This window comes from Jaculus jaculus, chromosome 3, assembly GCF_020740685.1.
Source record: "Jaculus jaculus isolate mJacJac1 chromosome 3, mJacJac1.mat.Y.cur, whole genome shotgun sequence".
NCBI lineage: Eukaryota > Metazoa > Chordata > Mammalia > Rodentia > Dipodidae > Jaculus > Jaculus jaculus.
The window spans coordinates 12,740,412-12,760,526 of NC_059104.1; the positions used below are offsets into that span (position 1 = coordinate 12,740,412).

Genomic DNA, 20,115 nt, shown 5'->3' on the forward strand with positions numbered 1-20,115 from the left:
TGAAACCGATGAAAAGTAGGAAAATAGGCATTTGAGGTCTTCATGGTCAAATCCCAAGGAACCTCCGACTGTGACTACTGACCACGAGCAGAGGCACCGACTCGCTTACCAGCCCTGCCCGGCCCTCCTCACCCTCCTTCCTCCTCTTGTGTTACAGGCTGCCCGGTGGCTTCCCAGTGAGGACGCCACCACATGCCCGCACCCCTGCAGCTGCCCTTCAGCCTTGGCCCTGCTCTCCTCTCCCCAGCACTCCCCACCCACTCCAGGTCTCCAACGAGGATCATGAAGTGAGGCCTAGCACAGCCCAGAATCTGAGCTCCAAAATTCAATTTGACACCTTTAACTCAGTAAACACAGAAGTCACATGTGCCTTTCCTTTCTCTAAGCCAGCTCTTACTGCTGTGAACAGCAGTCTCTCCTTAAAACGAGAGGATGATCCTGCTAGGTTCGAGGCCCTGTGCTAGAAGACAGGTGTCTGACCACATCACTAGACTACCTAAGAGACCCTTCCTTCCACAAGCTTCCAGAAACCAAACATGAAAATTTACCATGACAGAGCAAAGGCCTGCCACTCTTTTTTACACCACATACTTCCCCACAGCTGTCTTCTCTCTTATTCACATCTGGCTCTCATATACAGTGCTTTCTTGACCCCCTTTCTCTTTCCTTCCCTCCTCCCAACACACACACACAAACACACACACACACACACACACACAAACACAACCTAACCCTCTGACTACACATGGACATGGGTTATTCTTTCAACCCTCTCTTAGAACATTTTCTTCACTTTCCTGCTTAGGAAACTCATCTCATCACGGCACTGCTCAACTCCCCTCAGGTTTCTCTACTTCTGGTGATTGGTCACTTTCCTCTTTGCCCCTAAAGCCATGTCAGTTTGGGTGTTTAGGTAGATGGCTGAATCGGCGGGGCACGGAGCATGTCGAGTCAGGTCGCCCAGTGTGCAGGCTCCAGCTGCATCCACACGTGAGAAGCAGTCCCTGACCACAAGGAGCTCTGTCTGAGGACCGCAACCCTCCTTCCAGGTCTGGAGGGGAGGGTGACAGATACAAGCAGGATGGTTTGAGTATACCCTTGTGCCCAGGGTGACAAAAACAAGCAGAGTGGTTTGGGTATACCCTTGTGCCCATCTTTTCATTAAACATTTGCCTTAATTGATTTATTTTCCCAAATTTTGGAAATATCACCAGTAGAAAGACTTATTTCAGTACTACAAGAAAAATACAGTAACTGTTTTCCACCTCTACAAAGAAATGTCCTTTAGCCGGGTGTGGTGGTGCACACCTTTAATCTCAGCACTGGGGAGGCAGAGATAGGAGGATCGCCATGAGTTAGAGGCCACCCTGACACTACATAGTGAATTCCAGGTCTGGGCTAGAGTGAAACCCTGCCTTGGGGAAAAAGAAAGAAAGAAAGAGAGAGAGAGAGAGAGAGAGAGAGAGAGGAGAGAAGAGAGGAGGAGGGAGGGAGGGAGGGAGGGAGGGAGGGAGGAAGCAAGGAAAGAAGGAAGAAATGTCCTTGGGCTGGACGAATGGCTTAGTGGCTAAGGCACTTGCCTGCAAAACCAGAGGACTCAGATCTGATTCCCCAGGACCCACATAAGGCAGATGCACAAGGGGGTGCATGCATTTGGAGTCCATTTGCAGTGGCTGGAGGTCCTGGCATGCCCATTCTCTCCCTCCCTCTCTCAAATAAATAAATAATAAAAATATTTAGAAATGTCCTTAATGTCATTTTTGTGAAAACACTACCTTCCTGGTCTCTTGTACATTGTCTCATCTCTGACAGAGATCATCTTATAAAGTCTTCCACCATCCTCTCAATTTTACTACTTTCAACACACACACACACACACACACACACAGAGAGAGAGAGAGAGAGAGAGAGAGAGAGAGAGAGAGAGAAACAAACCTGTCACAGCAGCATCAATAGGTATGGACAAAACTGCACAAAATACTGGGACAGGGAAAGCCCCAACACTGAACATCTAAGAGCAAATAATGTGTCACAACAGGGTTACAAGACGTGTAAAGTACACATGGCTCACAGAATGTGGGAATGGCAGAGATGGAGGAGCAAGTGGGGGTGCCTAGTGTGTTGATCAGTAGGTTTTTAAAAAATTATTTATTTGAGAGAGAGAAAAAAGGAGAGAGGGGGAGAGAGAGAGAGAGGAAGAGAGAAGGAGAGAAAGAGAGAGAATGGGTGTGCAAGGCTTTTAGCCACTGCAAACGAATTCCAGATGCATGTGCCATATACATCTGGCTTACGTGGGTCCTGGGCAATCGAACCAAGGTCCTTTGGCTTTGCAGGCAAGCGCCTTAACCGCTAAGCCATTTCTCCAGCCCCCAATAGTGGATTTTTCACTCACCACTCTCTTCCCAGACTCATCATAGCGTCCACAGCCTACATACTTGGTTCAGCTTAGGAGCTCATTCAACTTGAGGAAATAAAATAATCCTTATTCGTGAACAATTGTGTGATTCACTTTGTTTTGAGACAGAGTCTCACTATGTAGTCCAGGCTGGTTTGAGCTTAAAAGCATCTTGCCTCAGTCCCTCAAATGCTGGCATTATAGGCAACGACAATTTTTTGTTTGTTTGTTTGTTTTTGGTTTTCAAGGTAGGGTCTCACTCTAGTCCAGGCTGACCTGGAATTCACCATGTAGTCTCAGGATGGCCTCAAACTCATGGTGATCCTCCTACCTCTGCCTCCCAAGTGCTAGGATTAAAGGTGTGCGCCACCATGCCTGGCTTGGCAATGACCCATATTTTAATTAATTCTGTAAGAGTCAACACCCTTCCATTAGATTATTAGTTCCAAAAGAAAGGCTTCTACTGACACATCTTTACACCTCATAAATGCCAAAGAAGACTCTTGCATGTAATCCATGCCCAGAATTCACTGGGATAAAAAGTAAAGAGAGCAAGTCCTAAGTACTGCACAGGAGAACTGGTTTTGTCTAATTCTAAACCCAAACACACTTGATGAAGCGTGTTTCATTGAAAAGTACAACATAGTCATTTCTGAGCTTAAAACCTAGGGAAGTCTACAGAGCCCCGTGCCTCTCCACACTCACGGTCTTCCTCACCAAGTAGAGCACCTGCTCAGAGCAGCCGCAGCCTGCCCTGAGCACGTGCCATGTGAAGGCACGCACGCACGCATACACACATGCACGCACGCACGCATCCACCTCACAGTCCCTCCCGCAGCCCCTGTCTATCGCCTTCTCATCCATGTGGGATTCCCCCGGGTACCACCTCTCACAGGGCTCCACAAGGATGGGGACTAAGCCTCTTCCTTCACTGCTTTACTCTCACTGCCTAGAGCTATACTGGGCATCCAGTAACTTTTGTTTTGTTTTGTTTTTCAAGGTAGGGTCTCACTCTAGCCCAGGCTGACCTGGAATTCACTATGTATTCACTCTGGAGTCTCAGGGTGGCCTCGAACTCACAGTGATCCTCCTACCTCTGCCTCCCTAGTGCTGGGATTAAAGGTGTATGCCACCATGCCCGGCTTCCAGTAAATTTTTAATAAATATTTGTAGGACAAAAAAACCTACTGATCAACACACTAGGCACCCCCACTTGCTCCTCCATCTCTGCCATTCCCACATTCTGTGAGCCATGTGTACTTTACACGTCTTGTAACCCTGTTGTGACACATTATTTGCTCTTAGATGTTCAGTGTCTGGGGCTTTCCTGTCCCAGTATTTTGTGCAGTTTTGTCCATAAATATTGATGCTGCTGTGACAGGTTTGTTTCCCTCTCTCTCTCTCTCTCTCTCTCTCTCTCTCTCTCTCTGTGTGTGTGTGTGTGTTGAAATTAGTAAAATTTTCCTTTAAAATACTGTAACCACATAGCAAAATTTGCCTTTTGTTTAAATAATTCTTTCCTTGTTTCATATCTTTTAATGGGATTAAAGCATATGATTTCATGTAGATATACTCAAAATAAGGCCTAGTGGTCTCTCAGTCATGCTAAGACCTACTTTGGTAAACCAATTATACTGGGGCTCCCCCCCCCACCCACCAAATATGTCCTTAGGTTCTAGATTCATAGAAATCCTTCTGCTTATATTTATCAACAAATACAGCAAAAAGTGGTGTTATAATTAAATTAGCCTGAAGCAGAGTTCTTGTTTGAGGTCACATTTCAGCATAAACCAAAAAAGTACTGACAGGAATTTCAATGACCACAGTTTACATCGTATAAGCCAAAAGAAGAAGTTTAAAAATTCCTTAAGGGCAGTTATTCATTCTGTGCTTTTAAATGGTGACTAAGCACTAGACCCTGTGTGTATAGAATACAAAAGCACACATCTTAAGCTAGGGTTATCTAGGTTGTGTTGTAGAAATCTTGTATTGCTATTTCTATATTCACAGGGTTTCACAAAATGCCATAATGTTATTAGCCACTGACCAGGTTTGTTCTTTCCCTTATTTTGTGACAACATCTGTTCTTGCTACTGCCAACAAGAATTTACTTTGACCTTTCTCATAATCTGAACAGCTAACTTCTGGAAGCTTTATTTTTTATTTATTTATTTTTGGGGGGAGGGTTCGAGGTAGGGTCTCACTCTGGCCCAGGCTGACCTGGAATTAACTATGTAATCTCACGGTGGCCTCGAATTCATGGCGATCCTCCCACCTCTGCCTCCCAAATGCTGGAATTAAAGGCGCGCGCTACCACGCCTGGCTGGAAGCTTCATCTTAAACATATGAAGCTAGAAGAGACCCTTAAGAACACAAGTGAGTGTCCACCGCAGTCTGGAAGGTGTCCATTCCACTCTCCCAGTTTAATCACAGTGAGAGGGGCCTGGAAACGTTCAGCAACAAAACTAACTTTGTGTGTCCATGCCTGTCCTCAAGAACTGTCAACAGCACCTGTGGGCCCAGCCTCCTCTTTATGCACTTGATTGATCTGATGTCAGCAAAGGAAAGCTCAAGTTTGTCACAACTGTCTGAGCTAGTTGAGTCTCTCATTATATACAATGTTTTACTTCCTGAGAGTGGCCATGCACGATTTGGTTTGGGTGCAGTGCAAGGCCTGGAACTCAGAGCCGGGCGCAGGTACACAGCCCGTTGCGCTGAAACATAAAAAATGAATTGGTCCTAGAGTATCATGCCACGTTTATAGAGGAAGAGGTAAGATCCTTGCTCTTCACCTCCTAGGGGAAGTGTCTTGGGCATCACTTAGGCCAATAGCTTGACTTTATTCACAAAGTGGATGCCCAAAAATACAGCTGGCATCTTCAGAAGACAGTCTGCAGGTCCTGAAGGGCACCACTGACAGGCTCAGACCACATGTCCATTTCACAGACTCCAGTAGCAGAAGGCCTCGGGGCTCACACAGCTATCTATACACGCCTACCAAATGAGGCAATCCTCTCCACTCTGGCACAAGAAACAGCAGGAGCTGGGGAGAGAGACGGCTCGGTCCTAAAGCACTTGTTCTACAAGCAAGAGAGCCTGAAATGCCGGGGGGCGGGGGGAGGGGAGAGGGTAGCATGCACCTGTAATCCCAGTGCTGGGTAAGTAGAGGTCTAGCCAAATCAGTGAGCTCTGGGCTCAGAGAGAGGCTCTGCCTCAAAGGTGGCAAGGAAGATACCTGGCTTTGACCTCTGACTTCCACATGCCCACACACCCCTCCCCCACAAAGAAAAACAGTAAAAAGAAACAGCATGTTCCATTAAGTAATCACACCTTTTAGAAAGTGTTCTCCACTAACAACTTCTTACTGGCCCTTCCTCTTGTTCTCCAGCATTAAGAAGCCCGACAGAAGCAATCTCAACCTTGTTCTATGCAGGACAGAGGCCGCACCTGCAATGCCTAAAGAGCCTGGACTCGTGCAATCATTTCTCTTGAGACCTCCGTCCCGGCCTCCCACCAGGCCAAGCACAACCGAGTGATCTCTGCCTTCCCAAGAGGCAGCGGCCGGAACAGCTGGGGAAAAGTCCTATCAGCCCTGGGTTAAGTACGTCTCTTGTTCTAAGTACTGTAGTTTAAGTCATTTAGCCTACAAATAAATTGCATTTGACAGTCACATCACACTGCTGGCTTAACCTGAGTTAACTGAAGCTGTGAGGTGAACAGTGTGTGTCCCCACACGCCAGTGGCTGTCTTCATTTGGAATGTGGCCCGTTCCAGCACTCCTCACCCTTCCGTTGTCCGTGAGGTCACTGACTCAGTCAGCGGCCCCCTTGCCTGTAAACACCAACTAACCCAGTCCATGTTCTGAAAGAGGGTCTTCCTCCCTCAGTACAAAACGTGTCTTTAGACTGGAGAGATGGCTTAGCGGTTAAGGCACTTGCCAACAAAGCCAAAGGACCCAAGTTCAATTCCCCACTATCCACTTGAAGTCAGATGCACAAGGTGGCGCATGGGTCTGCAGTTTGTTTGCAGTGGCTAGAGGCCCTGGTGTGCTAATTCTGTCTTTTCTCTTCTCTTCTCTCTCTCTTTCTGCTTGTAGATAAATAAGTAAAAATATTTCTTAAAAAAAAAAACTATCTGTGTCATAGCTGATACAGATTTAGGCTGTGTAAACTTTTGAGGTTAAGTTTCTAGGTAAAGAGTGCTACTAAGAATTGACCAAAAGAAAAAAAAAAAGGTTGATCAAACTTCTACACAGAATAGCAATATGAAAACAGTAACTATGATCCTTTATCTTTGGTTAAGGTTTATTATTTCAACTTATTTTAATCTTTAAATTTTTAAGGAAAATTTATAAAGCTCCATAAATATCAAAAATTTCTAAATTACAAGGGGCTTTTGGATAGTTTTTTTTTTTTTAAAGTTAGTATCAGAAAAATCTCACTTCCCATTTATAAAAAAGTAACCAGCATATGTGAGGCTAACAGATCACTACCCCGCTCAGTCAGTCACAAGGTGACAGAAAAAAAAGCACCACCATAAAAGGACGTCTACTCAGCTCTCTTAAAGCAACATGATGAGCTTAACTGACTTCAGTTTGGACAAACACTGACTGCTAGCTACTACGGAGGCAAGTCACTGACATGTAAGTACCTGACACTTTACTTTTTTTCAAGAAATTCTTCTACATTAAAGCTTTTGAATGCCCAAGTTTTAAAAGGAAAAGAATCTACTTATAAACAAACATTCTAAGTAAAAATTCTCTTACTGATATAGTCAAGATTTTTTGGTTACTGGATGCATAGTTAGTTATTTAATGAGATGAAAGTATGAATAAAATAGCATTGCCAAAAAGGAGCTCACCTTATGTACTTTGTGTGAACTCACAATAACGAAAACCAGCATCAGGTTAAAAACTAACAACTAATACCGGTATTTCAGGATGCTTTAATGTGACGAAAAAGGAACAAGGTTACTTAAATGAGGCGCTCCTGCATTTGAATGCAGCTCATATACAGTATAACCTGTTAGCACAAATTTTAAAATGCCATTACAGAAATGCAGCCTTCTGTTTATATACCTAAAAGTCTTCTTGTACTGAACACTGTTTCTTAGGACAGAATATCACAAGAATTCCTGCCTAAAGCCTCACATACAAGAGAGTATTTTATGACTTGCAAAAAGATTGTCACACATGTCTTCTCCCACCGGCAAAAGTACCAGCCAGCCTGGCCTTTGCTGCCTTTTAGGTAAAGTACCTCCAAAGACCAATTACTCGTTAGATAAGTGAAAAAGCAGTATTTGGTTTATATCTATTTGATGTTCAGTAATGCCGAGCAAGTCCCCATGTTTTCTAGAACTTTTTGCCTTAAACAATAAAGAATTATATGCAGTGATTTGCCAAAACTAGTATCAAGGTTAAGAACTGAGGCTAATAAAGCTCCTAGAAAGAAACAAGCCATGAAGAGACTTCCTCTAAGGCAGCTGTGGGCTTTTTTGCTGCTGGTGGTATTTCTGGTGAGAGCGTCAATCTTTTGTGTCACTGACACGGGGCAGTGTGGGGCTGAGACCAGCTCAAGCCTCGGTTCCATTATTTACAAGCTATGTGGTCTTGTGAAGGTTGGTTACTATCTCTGGCTTTGGGTGCTTCATCTGTAAAGTGGGAGCAATGTCTCTGCCACGTTCTTCTAGCCCTGCCCCTCATAGTAAATGCTAGAAGGCTGTCCATCACTCCCCTGCTGCTTACTGAACTACCAATGGGTAAACCAGACAGGCAAAGTTTCCTTGCTCTGTCATTTCTTTTTGTTTGTTTGTTTTTTCGGGGTAGGATCTTGCTCTACCCAGGCTGACCTGGAATTCACTATGTAGTTTCAGGCTGGCCTCGATGCACAGCGATCCTTCTATCCCTGCCTCCCAGGTGCCACCATACCCACCTTCATTTATCCTTTTTAAAAATATTTTTCATTTATTTATTTATTGGAGATAGAGAGGAGGAAAGGGCAGAGAAATTATATGTATGTATGTATTTTTTAAAGGAGTATTTGCTTTTGGTAGAGGGCATTGCTTGAGGTAAGATTTAATCCTCTCGTCCCAGTTCACAGCAAGTCTCCTACTTTGGCCCCCAAGTGCTGGGATCACAGTTGTGCTATTATTCCTGGCTACCCTTACCTTTACTTTAAAATGAAGCCAGTTGTACTTGAAAAGGTAAATTCACCATTAGACCCTGGCGTCCCTTTTTTGCACTCTATTCCACTCCCAAGACACCTGGCTATTTTTTAAGTATATTTTTATTTATTTACTTGAAAGAGACAGAGAAAAAGAGGCAGACAGAAAGAGAGTATGGGTGCACCAGGGCCTCTCACCACTGCAAATGAACTCCAGGTGCATGCACCACCTGGCTTTATGTGCATACTGGGGAACTGAACCTGGGCCATCAGGTTCTGCAAGCAAGCAACTTTAACCATTGAGCCATCTCTCCAGACCCGCTCTAGCATTTCTGTGGGAATTCTTTATCTTGAACTATTTCAGGACCTTTACTTTATGGAATATGCATATGAAGATTCTGAGCCTGTGGAGGGTTACACATCCAGCTATGCTTTCTAGTATTCACAGCAAGTTTTCTCTCAGGCGTGTATATGGGGTATACATATGTATATGCAGATGTGCACGCCCTGTGCACATGCATGGAGAGCTCAGAAGAGAATGCTAGGTGTCCCCTGATGCTCATCCGTGTGTCTCTCTCAGAACCTGAAGTTGCTGGCTTCAGTCAGACCAGTGGAGCAGCAAGGCCCAGTGATTCTCTTGTCTCTGTCCCACTCAGGACCGGGGTTATAGGTATGCACAGTCGCAGCCAGTTTTTCACACAGGTGTTGGGAATCAAACAAGCTCTCTCAGGTCCTCATGCTTGTGGGGCAAGTGCTCTTACCTGCTGAGCACCTTCCCAGTCCAAACTGTCTTCTGAACCTGCCACCGCAGAGCACTGGCTCCACAGAGCATTCTTGCTTACCTGCGCACGTGACTTGAGGGTGGCTGTGGTGGCAGCTCCTTTTGTACGTTACTTCTGGCGGGTTAGAGTTCATTAGTATCACGATCGGGCACTTCGTGGTATAAATGCTGACTGAACTCACTTGGGACTATAAAGGTGCTAGGCCTTTATAAGACGCTACTTCAGGCCCGCAGCTGTGCATGGGGTAAGATGTATGGACTAGGTCCTCATCCTTAACTGCTGGCATCCTCAAAGGAGGTGACGCTTACTACGAGGGCTCTAGAGAGGCCTGGGCCAAGATGCGTAGAGCTGTCTCGTCTGTGCAGCCTGTTGGCTCCCCCAGCACTCTGTGTAGCACACGGCCTTTGTGAAAGACTGGGGAAAACATGTGCAAGTTCTCTTTATGCTGCAGAGGTGCCTACATTCTTGTGCAAGTCCAAAGTGAATAAAAACTTATTGCTAGGGATATACATGTTCCTCAAAAGCAGTATTAAAAATAAACGACATAAAGCTGGGCGTGGTGGCGCACACCTTTAACCCCAGCACTTGGGAGATGGAGGCCACCCTGAGACTACCTAGTGAATTCCAGGTCAGCCTGAGCCAGAGTGAGACCCTGCCTCGAAAAATAAAATAAAATAAATGGCATAAAAATTAGGGTGGTGCACGCCTTTAATCCCAGCACTTAGGAAGCTGAGGTAGGAGGATAATAATGAGTTCAAGGCTACCCTGAGACTACATAATGAATTCCAGGTTAGCCTAGGCTAGAGTGAGACCCTACCTTAAAAAAAAAAAAAAAAAAAAGCTATGCTAGCATCGACCAACCTCTTTTAACTGAAATTTTAGCCAAAATTGTTTTGTTATTTAAAAAACTGTTAAAAGGGCTAGAGAGATAGCTTAGCAGTTCAGGTGTTTGCCTGCAAAGCCAAAGAACCCCAGTTTGGTTCCCCAGGACCCACGTAAGCCAATTGCACAAGGGGGCATGCATCTGGAGTTTGTTTGCAGTGGCTGTAGGCCCTGGAGTGCTCATTCTCTCTGTGTCTGTCTCTGTCTTTCTTCTCTCTCTCTGCTTGCAAATAAATTTTTTAAAGCTGTTAAAAAAATCTAAATTTATTTATGAAACCTTTGCCGAGCTGAGCAAGGCTGTACACACTTTAACCCCAGTGCTTGAGTAGTAGAGGGCAAGATTGGGCGTTCAAGGCCAGTCTGGGTTACATGAAACTCTGTCTCAAAAACAAAACAAATTATACCTAAACTCCTGTACTTACACTAAAATATGTTATAAACTAAGAAATTCTTTTAAATACGCCCATCTCCCTGCTTCCCCGCCGTCCTTATGTCCAGTTTAGACAGGAGGAAGGGGCTTATGGAAGTGCTGAGAGGCCCTCCTCTTTTACTTGATTTCCACTCACTGCACGGGTCACGCGGGAAGTGGGAAGCCAGATGAAGAGCGCTGTGCTGAACGTGACTTCCGGAGCCAAGATCCTGGGCTGAGTCCTACACTGCACAGCTGTGTTAGGGCCAGTCACGTAAGCGCCAGCGCCAACTCCGACGGTGGTGACGGGAGAGAGGCCCCAGTACTAGGCTGCCACTCTCATCAAGAACTTACTGTCTTCTAAGGAGAACTTCTGAGGAGAGATCGCATGGCTGAGGGTTAGCTACTCCTGAGCTGAGATCGGCTGAGGATTAGTTATCAGACAGCTGGAGACATAAGAACTCACCATCACACATCCTCACTCTCAGTATTTCACAGGTGTATGAGACAAACCACAACAATCTCTATAAGGGGAAAAGGTGCAGGTGATTTCTAGAAACGCTGTGGATTTAGAGGAGGGCAGACACAGACCTTCAATATAAAGGCCCCTCAACTAAGCAGGAAGCCATCTCTTGTGCAGGACCCTGCAAGTACTGACAAAAGCTTGTGGATATCCATGGTGGGCGTCCTTGAGTTTCTTCCAGTAATGCCATGTCCACACCCTTCTAGTGAGTATTAAAGCCTCCAACAGCCACAGGGAGTAATAACCCCTGAAGGCAGAGAGAAAATAGCCAGACAATGCAGAACCCCAAGTACGCAAGGGGGTGTGCCACCAAACAATCTCCCCTTAAGCGCCTTTCACTTTCCGCTGGCCCCACCGACAGCTCTGGGCTGTGAGGCTGGGTTCAATGAGCATCCATGCTGTCCATTCCCAGAAGAGGCTTCTGCAGGTGTGGGGCAGGTGGCCAGCAGCACCGTCAGAGTAAGGCCGACCCAGACGGCTGCCCACCAGGGGCCCTTGGCTCATCACAGTTCCTATAGCCAGAGAAGGTATGGCCCTCCAACACACTGACCACGGTCAACCTACTCTGAATATAACCACCGTGGTAGGTGTGATCTGTTTTTAGGGAAAAAAGGAACATTGAGACAATGGTCAGACATAGACATAGCTATCAAATTGGACTTCAAAGATAGTTGTGAGGGGTGGGAGAAAATCACTTTCTAGAATACATAAATCTCTTCAACTAGGTCCCTGTGGCATATCCTGATCACTTCAGTATACACACACACACACACACTGTTGGACTGTACCATCTAGTGCCTTGGGTTTCCCTGTGCCACAGACATCCACAGGCACGCACACCCAGCAGCTGTTTGGTCAACTGAAACGAGGGGAGAACAGTCGCTGATGGAGCTGCAGGTGTTGTCACTGAGCCAAAGTCGGCTGTCCCGGTTTGAGTAAGAACAGGGAGGTTTCTCCACATGCTTGACAAAAGCTTGTAAACTGAGGTCATCAGAGGAAGGGTGATGGGTGGTTTCCTGCTCTGAAAGCCCGGGGCGAGCTGAGCGGCCTCGCCTCCATCCTGAGGTGCGGTGCCGCCCTTAATGCCCTCGGCAAGACCACGTCCTTGACCCCCGCTTCCTTGTGCCTTCATCTGCCTCTCCTTTCCCCATAATCTCATCTCTCCCCACTCTAGGTCGTTTTTTCTCAATCTTACCACTCCCCAAGAAAATAGCCCAAAGCGGATCAATAGAAACCAGAGGAAGGACTGGACTATCATTCATAATTCAACACCAAGCCCTGGCGGACAGCCACGCCTTCACGTATCCGTGGCTCTCCTGGTTGTTTTGAAAGTGTGACTTCCCCTTTGGGGAAAGCCAAGGAGGGCACAAGGCGAATACGGTCAGCTCTCTGTGTAAGGAAGGTCTTGGCCACCTGGTCGCAAAGACGTTGCACTTCACTCACTCAAGCTATTGCTAAGGCTGAATTTAAATAAAATTCCTAGTAGTGGCCTCTTTGTATCTAAGGCACTGACAATTCCAAAAATAATATTCAGACATTCAGGATTCTTCCAAGCAAAAATCAAAAGCTACTGTTCTAGTATGAACCAAATATTTGACTACTGTGAAGTTTTGTTCTGTTTCTCCCATGGATAAGAGCCAAGGAAATACTTTAGTTCCCCAAGCAGAGGAATCCGGGCAGTAGGAGGTCTATGTGTCCTTTGAACACTGCCAGGAGCTCCCGTGCTGGTTCTCAGGGCGGGTGAATATCTCCTGAGTACAACTTATGTCAGAGGTCAAGTAACTTTCTTAAATACTAAGAAGCACGTTTTGGGAGGACTTTTAAATTTTTTTTCTTTTCTGTGGCTAGAAAAAACCCCCCATCAGTTCATGTCAACATGTCCGGTTATGCAAAATTGAAATGATAGTATCTCAAGAACGTCAGCAGCTCCACTGGCAATAAAATGCATGTTAAACAAAAATAAATACGTCCACTTCCCAGAATATAAGGTAGTATTATGTCCTGGCATATATAATGCCCATGCAGACATATTTTTCTGAGTGTACACATGTGCATGCATGTGAGTTTCTATTTGTTTTTCCTCCCTAGAGTAGCACATCATGCAATCTCTCTGCCTTAACATACTTTCCTGTCAAGAAATAGTCTTGCCGGGCGTGGTGGCACACGCCTTTAATCCCAGCACTCGGGAGGCAGAGGTAGGAGGATCACCATGAGTTCAAGGCCACCCTGAGATGACAGAGTTGATTCCAGGTCAGCCTGGACCAGAGTGAGACCCTACCTCGAAAAACCAAAAAAAAAAAAAAAAAAAAAAAGAAATAGTCTTCTATGTTGCCATTCTTATATACCACTGTATGGCCTAGGAGATATTTTACCAATCACCTAGTAAAGGACATTGAACTGCTCAAAATTTCTCATCCTTATAAATAACACTTTGTTGAACATTTCCACACTTGAACTGTTTTGAAACCTCTGCTTTTTGGGCTGTACCAGATACCGTAGTTCATTCAGGGATGCATCCAGGATCATATGCAAGATGATAAGCAATGGTACCTTTTCCTGAGTCTCTCACTTGGGTGACTTTCCTGATGTTTACCATACTAATTATTAACATGGAAGAATCTAAAACTGTACATTGAGACCCCCACCCCTGAAATCTTAAGTCAGTTCTCATTAACCTGCTTTGAAAAACTCCTCAAAACTTAAAAGCTTTTAGAAAAAAATGCATTCTCTGAGAAAAATATTAATAAAAGAAGTTCTTGATTCCTGTTACTCTACCACCAGCCTTGCCTACAGTCTTTCTCTCTCCCTCGTGTCTAGTGTTGGTTCCTGAAACTGGCTTCTCAAAAGGAAGTCCTTCCTCCACCTAAAAAAAGGTGTAAGTTTTTCCCCTTCTATCCCACACATGATTCCCACAGCTTCCCATTTAATAACCACTGCATTGTTTCCCATACCAAATATAAGGCTGTTAGCCTTTTGTTTACTTTGTTTTCTATTTCATGGAATTGACAGTTGTCATTTCCTTCTATTTTCTTTGGACAAGACAGAACTTTTTTAGCTTCTTAAGCATATATCTATTAACTTGTATATTTTCTAAATATTTTTACCTATTCATTTGCAAAGTGGGAGAGGAAGCAGGAAGGGGATTTGAGAGGAAGGAAAGGAGAGAAGAGAGAATGGGCATGCCAGAACTCCAGGTACGTGCACCACTTTGTGCATCTGGCTTTATGTGGGTACTGGGGAATTGAACCTGGGCTGTCAGGTTCTGCAAGCAAGCACCTTTAACTGCTGAACTATCTCCCCAGCCACCGGTGCATTTCCATCTTTCCTTTTCTTGTTTAATTTTAAGCATCTTGAAATTCCCACTGTGGGTTTCTTCTTTAACAGTTTCTAAAGTGACTCTCTGTCATCTTATCACTGGTTTCTAATTTACTGGCACTGTAGTCAGATAACGTCACCTGTTCAGTCATGACTTTCTGATGTTCTGAGACTCCTCTGGTGCCTTACTATGGTCAAAGTGTGGACACATAGTCATGTGTCCACAGACTGCTAGGAGCTAAACTGTGTTGAGTAAGTCTTCAAAAAGTCTTTAGCTTTTATCCTGTATATTCAAACAGAAATGTGTAGGCACACCTATCATGATTGTGGAATTGTTAACTTTACCTTTAAATTATATTAAATTTTGGGATTGGGAAGATGACTCAGTAGGTAAGGTACATGCCCCACAAACATACAGATCTAAATTTGGATCCCCAGAACCCAAGTAAATGCTAGGTGTGGTGGCAAGCGCCTGTAATGCAGTGCTGAAGAAGCAGCGATAGGAGGATTCCTGTGTCTTTCTGGCTAAGTAGTATAGCCAGACCAGTGAGCTCCAGGTTCCAGGACCCAGGTTCGATTCCCCAGTACCCACATAAGCAAGATGCACAAGGTGGCACATGCACCTGGAGTTCATTTGCAGTGATTAGAGACCCTGGCACACCCATCCTCTCCCTCTCTCTCTCTCAAAAAAAAAAAAAAAAAAAATCAAAAACCACCAAGATGGAGAGTGATTGAGGAAGATGCCCAACATTGATCTCCAGCCACTGTACTTACTTGCACGCATGCATGTGCTTGTGTGAATACACACGCACTCCATAAAAAATCAGTGAAATTTTTGCTCGCACATACGGATGTTTCAACTTTTTGAGTGTGTGTGTTGGGGGGATAGTTTTTGGAGGTAGAGTCTCACCCTAGTCCATGCTGACCTGGAATTCACTATGTATTCTCAGTGTGGCCTTGAACTCACGGCAATCCTCCTACCTCTGCCTCCTGAATTCTGGGATTAAAGGCGTGCATCACCAAGCCTGGCTTGTTTCAACTATTTTTATGTTTTGAGGACTGTTCCTAACTTCTGCAGTGACCCTCTGTTCCTATTAGTACTGAATATGCGATGAATTCTGTTTCTTTCCTGATGTTATGATTGTTCTCCCACTTTGTCATAATTTGGGATTGCCTGTGCATATTCTCCCACATCTTCACTTTATTCTTTCTGAATCACTTTCAGTTATATTCTCTTCTGCACAGCATACAGCAGAGTTTTAAAAACTCCAAACTTGGGCTGGAGAGATGGCTTAGCGGTTAAGCGCTTGCCTGTGAAGCCTAAGGACCCCGGTTCAAGGCTCGGTTCCCCAGGTCCCACGTTAGCCAGATGCACAAGGGGGCGCACGCGTCTGGAGTTCGTTTGAGGTGGCTGGAAGCCCTGGCTCGCCCATTCTCTCTCTTTCCCTCTATGTGTCTTTCTCTCTATGTCTGTCGTTCTCAAATAAATAAATAAATAATGAACCAAAAAAAAAAATTAAAAAAAAAAAAACTCCAAACTTGCCCTTCATAGAAAAGTTTAGCTGGGCATGGTTGCACACACCTTTAATCCCAGCACTCAGGAGCCAGAGGTACGAGGATCACTGTGAGTTCAAAGCCACCCTGAGAGACTACATAGTGAATTCCACGTCAGCCTGGGCTACAGTGAGACCCTACCTCACAAAACTAAAAGCAAAAAAAAAAGTTAAGAGGCAGCTGGGAGTGGCGATGCACGCCTTTAATTCCAGCACTCAGGAGGCAGAGGTAGGAGGATCGTTGTGAGTTCAAGGCCACCCTGAGACTCCATAGTGAATTCCAGGTCAGCCTGAGCTAGGGTGAGACCCTACCTCAAAAAAACAAAAACAAAAACAAAACAAAAAAAAGAGGCAAGTTTGTTCCATTTATATTTGGGGCATATCTCTGCCTTCTGCATTCCCTACTTGCCAGCCCCATTCTCTCCTTTCTGCTCTTCTGCTGAATAATAAAATGCTATTTCCAGCTTTGTTCTGCTTTGCTTCCGGGTATATGGTGTAAAGGCTCATCCGTCAATGCTGTGCACAATGCACTGACGTGATCAGCACAGGCCTGGGCCCATCGCAGCTGACACAATGACACGAGCTCAGAGCAGAGCCGGGGCTGCAGCGGAGGAGACCCGGACTTGCCGCCGGTGTCCTGCCCTGCGAGCGTGCGCAGCAGCGGCCCGGACTGCACGACGCTGCCCTTGCCGTGGGGACTTTCACGTGAGCTTTATCAACAAGTCCTACAAAAAAGAATTTTTCTCCTAAAAATAATCATAGGTTTATGGCTCTGCCTTTCCACTTTAGTGAGCTCACCCTCTTATGTGGAGTCTTACAATTTCAATTTTGACGTGTCTGTCCTCACGTGACTTATTAGTAGTAAAAGATTGAAAATGATCAATCTCATTCAAGGTGCGCTGAGGAGTCACGGCAGGAATGACACGTGAGCACACGGGATGCTGCTGAGTATCTATGCATCCTACATGCTGGGAAACTGCTGGGCACCTGTTCAATGCCCACAAGGAATCCAGACATACAAAAGAACACAGATTTTACCAACATGTGATTTACTTTTAAGAAGGCAGGAAGTCGGGCGTGGTGGCGCACGCCTTTAATCCCAGCACCCGGGAGGCAGAGCTCTGTGGGAGGATCACTGTTGAGTTTGAGGCCACCCTGAGAGTCTATAGTGAATTCCATGTCAGCATGGGCTAGAGTGAGATCCTACCTCAGAAAGCCAAAATAAATAAATAAATAAAAAGGCAGGCACAAGCACACTGCAATGCTTCCCATAGGCCCAGTGTAAACGGCACCCTTACTTTAAGTCTCCCCTTGACGTAGCTGTGGTCAGCCAGCCTCTCCCACTCGCCTGCCCCTTCCTCTTCTCTCCTCTCCCATGTCTCCCTCATGCAGGGCACGTGCCCTCCTAAGCCCTCTTACATTTATTAACTTATTTAGTCCATTTACTCATTTTTAAAAATCTGAGATTTAGCCTCCCTAAGCTGCCCAAGCTGGCCCACAACTTCCAATAGTCCTGTCTTAGCTTCCAGAGTGGCTGGAATCACAGGCATGAGCCCCCCGCCCCTCCCCCGCCTCTTCTCTTCTCTTCTGTTTTCTCATTTGAGTTCTTACTTCTTCTTCTTCTTTTTTTTTTTTAAGAAAGTTTAACTTTCAGTTCCTATCATGACCCAAGTGTATTTTAATACTTTTTAGGTTAACACTAATCCAAGCACTGTGGTAAGGTGTTATTTCACTACATGTGTGACCAGCTTCATTTCCAGATGGTGATAACGCATTCGGGAAAAAAAAAAAAAAAAAGTCTAGCCTAAATTCAGTTTAAATGCAGTTTACTGCCTCTCTACAATGTGGGGTGCTTCACAGTGATTCAGAATGAGGGCAATTTCTGCCTCAGAAGTTAGCACATTCCCTGTTGTCACAAAAATGTATTTGCTTTATTTAGGTTCTATTTCTTTTGCCAGGGTTCTGCCAAAAGCCAATAATTATAAGAATAACTACATAAATTTTATTTTTGGCTTTTATCATATATGTAATGACTAAAATCTTAAAAATGAGATGACTAATCATATCACTTTGATTTGAGTGGTTTTAATTCAAAGCCCGTTTGTTTGTCTCTAGTGGGGGTGACTACCATGCCGGAGATGGCTGACAACTGTACCCCAGCCCTGACAACTCTGCAGGATGGCGGCTGTGATCTCTATGCGCACTACAACACAGCCAGGGTCCTGATGCCCTTGCACTACAGCCTCGTCTTCATCATTGGGCTGGTGGGCAACTTGCTGGCCTTGGTGGTCATTGTGCAAAACAGGAAAAAAATCAATTCGACCACCCTCTATTCAACCAATCTGGTGATTTCCGACATCCTGTTCACCACAGCTCTGCCCACTCGGCTGCTCTACTACGCGTGGGGCTTTGACTGGCGGCTGGGCGACGCCCTGTGCAGGGTCACGGCGCTCGTGTTCTACGTCAACACGTACGCGGGGGTGAACTTCATGACCTGCCTGAGCGTCGACCGCTTCTTTGCTGTGGTGCACCCGCTGCGCTACCACAAGATGAAACGGATCAAGTACGCCAGAGGCGTCTGCGTGCTGGTCTGGCTTCTCGTGTTTGCTCAAACACTCCCGCTCCTCATCAGCCCCATGTCAAGGCAGGAGGCAGAAAGGACGACGTGCATGGAATACCCCAACTTTGAAGACACGGCCTCGCTGCCCTGGATCCTGCTGGGTGCGTGCCTGGTGGGGTATGCGCTTCCCCTCGTCGTCATTCTCTTCTGCTACTCGCAAATCTGCTGCAAGCTCTTCAGAACCGCCAAGCAAAACCCACTGACGGACAAATCTGGGGTGAACAGAAAGGCTCTCAACACGATCATCTTCATCATCGTTGTGTTTGTTCTCTGCTTCACACCTTACCACGTCGCCATCATTCAACACATGATTCGGAAGCTCCTTTATCCTGGTCTGGGATGCAGCCAAAGATACTCGTTCCAGATATCTCTGCACGTCACTGTGTGCCTGATGAACTTCAATTGCTGCATGGACCCTTTTATATATTTCTTTGCGTGTAAAGGGTACAAGAGAAAGGTCATGAAGATACTGAAGCGACAAGTCAGTGTATCGATTTCCAGTGCTGTGAGGTCGGCTCCTGAAGAAAACTCAAGGGAAATGGCAGAGTCACAGCTGATCATACACTCCAAGTCTTCAAATGGAAAGTAAAAAGGATGACATCTTGGAAGTTATAGCCAAACAACACTGCAGACCTTGTCTCATAAAGTGAAACGGCTGTTCATCTCCAGTCAGGATTCTCTCACTGGGCACTACTTCCCACTGTCAACTCAATCAGCAAACGGACTGAGACACACGTCAGCTCACGAGGACCACGTAAAGGAAGCCTTACTTTGGAAATGAAAGGCTCTGTCCAGGGCTGGGGCAATGGCTCAGTGGTGAAAGTGCTTGCTGTGCGAAGCTGGCCGGCAGAGTGTGGGTCACCAGGACCACATAAAGCTGGACACAGTAGTGGACGCATCAGTAATCTCAATGGCTTATGGCAGGCACCGAGAGGTATCAGGAGAACTCTGAAACTTGTGGTCCATTAGCATGGTATTCAGAGTGGCAAAACACAAGGCAATACCTTGTTCCAAACAAGATGGAAGGCAAGGACTGACACTCTGAGGCTGCCTTCCGTCCTCCACACATGCACTCACAGCACACACGTGTGCAAGTGCACACTCACCAGACACATAGCATACATACGAGAAGACAGACGTATTATATCCAGAGGGGAGCTACAGTAATAGTTGTTGATATAAAAAAGCATTTTATGTCAATAAAAACCCAATTATCATATTTCCTGCCAATAATCTCACAAAAGAATAAAGACTGATTCCATTGTATATTACTAAGTGTAAAAATGTTAATATTGTAATATTTTTGATAACATATGTCTTTTTAAAAATTTCTTTGAGATAGAGAGAGGGAGAGAGAGAGCTAGCAAATGGGCACGCCAGGGCCTCTAGCCACTGCAAATGAACTCCAGATGCCTGCACCACTATGTGCATCTGGGCTTACATGGGTCCTGGGGAATTGAACCAAGGTCCTTTGG

The 20,115-nt window shown here is 45.4% G+C and overlaps 2 protein-coding genes across 6 annotated transcripts in view; one reads left to right on the forward strand and one right to left on the reverse strand.

Annotated features, from left to right (window-relative positions):
- Ubac2 (UBA domain containing 2) overlaps window positions 1-20,115 on the reverse strand; it is a 156,785-nt gene that overhangs the window by 63,920 nt on the left and 72,750 nt on the right. The gene's annotated exons all lie outside the window — the stretch shown is intronic.
- LOC101604573 (G-protein coupled receptor 183) lies at window positions 6,912-19,906 on the forward strand. 2 transcript variants are annotated; one of them, XM_045145667.1, is made up of 2 exons: window positions 6,912-7,037; window positions 18,136-19,906. In XM_045145667.1, exon 2 carries the CDS (start codon window positions 18,150-18,152, stop codon window positions 19,227-19,229), a length of 1,080 nt encoding a protein of 359 aa, XP_045001602.1. In that variant the 5' UTR covers window positions 6,912-7,037; window positions 18,136-18,149; the 3' UTR covers window positions 19,230-19,906. The 2 variants fall into 2 exon arrangements, with proteins under 2 accessions (XP_045001602.1, XP_045001601.1); XM_045145666.1 differs by lacking the exon at window positions 6,912-7,037 and adding an exon at window positions 7,534-7,641.

Bases quoted from the DNA above. Each gene is read 5' to 3' on its own strand.
- LOC101604573 (XM_045145666.1), top strand. From the start codon at position 7,587: ATGTCTTCTCCCACCGGCAAAAGTACCAGCCAGCCTGGCCTTTGCTGC. The intron at 7,642-18,135 runs GTAAAGTACCTC...GTTTGTCTCTAG, and splicing joins TGGCCTTTGCTGCCTTTTAG to TGGGGGTGACTACCATGCCG.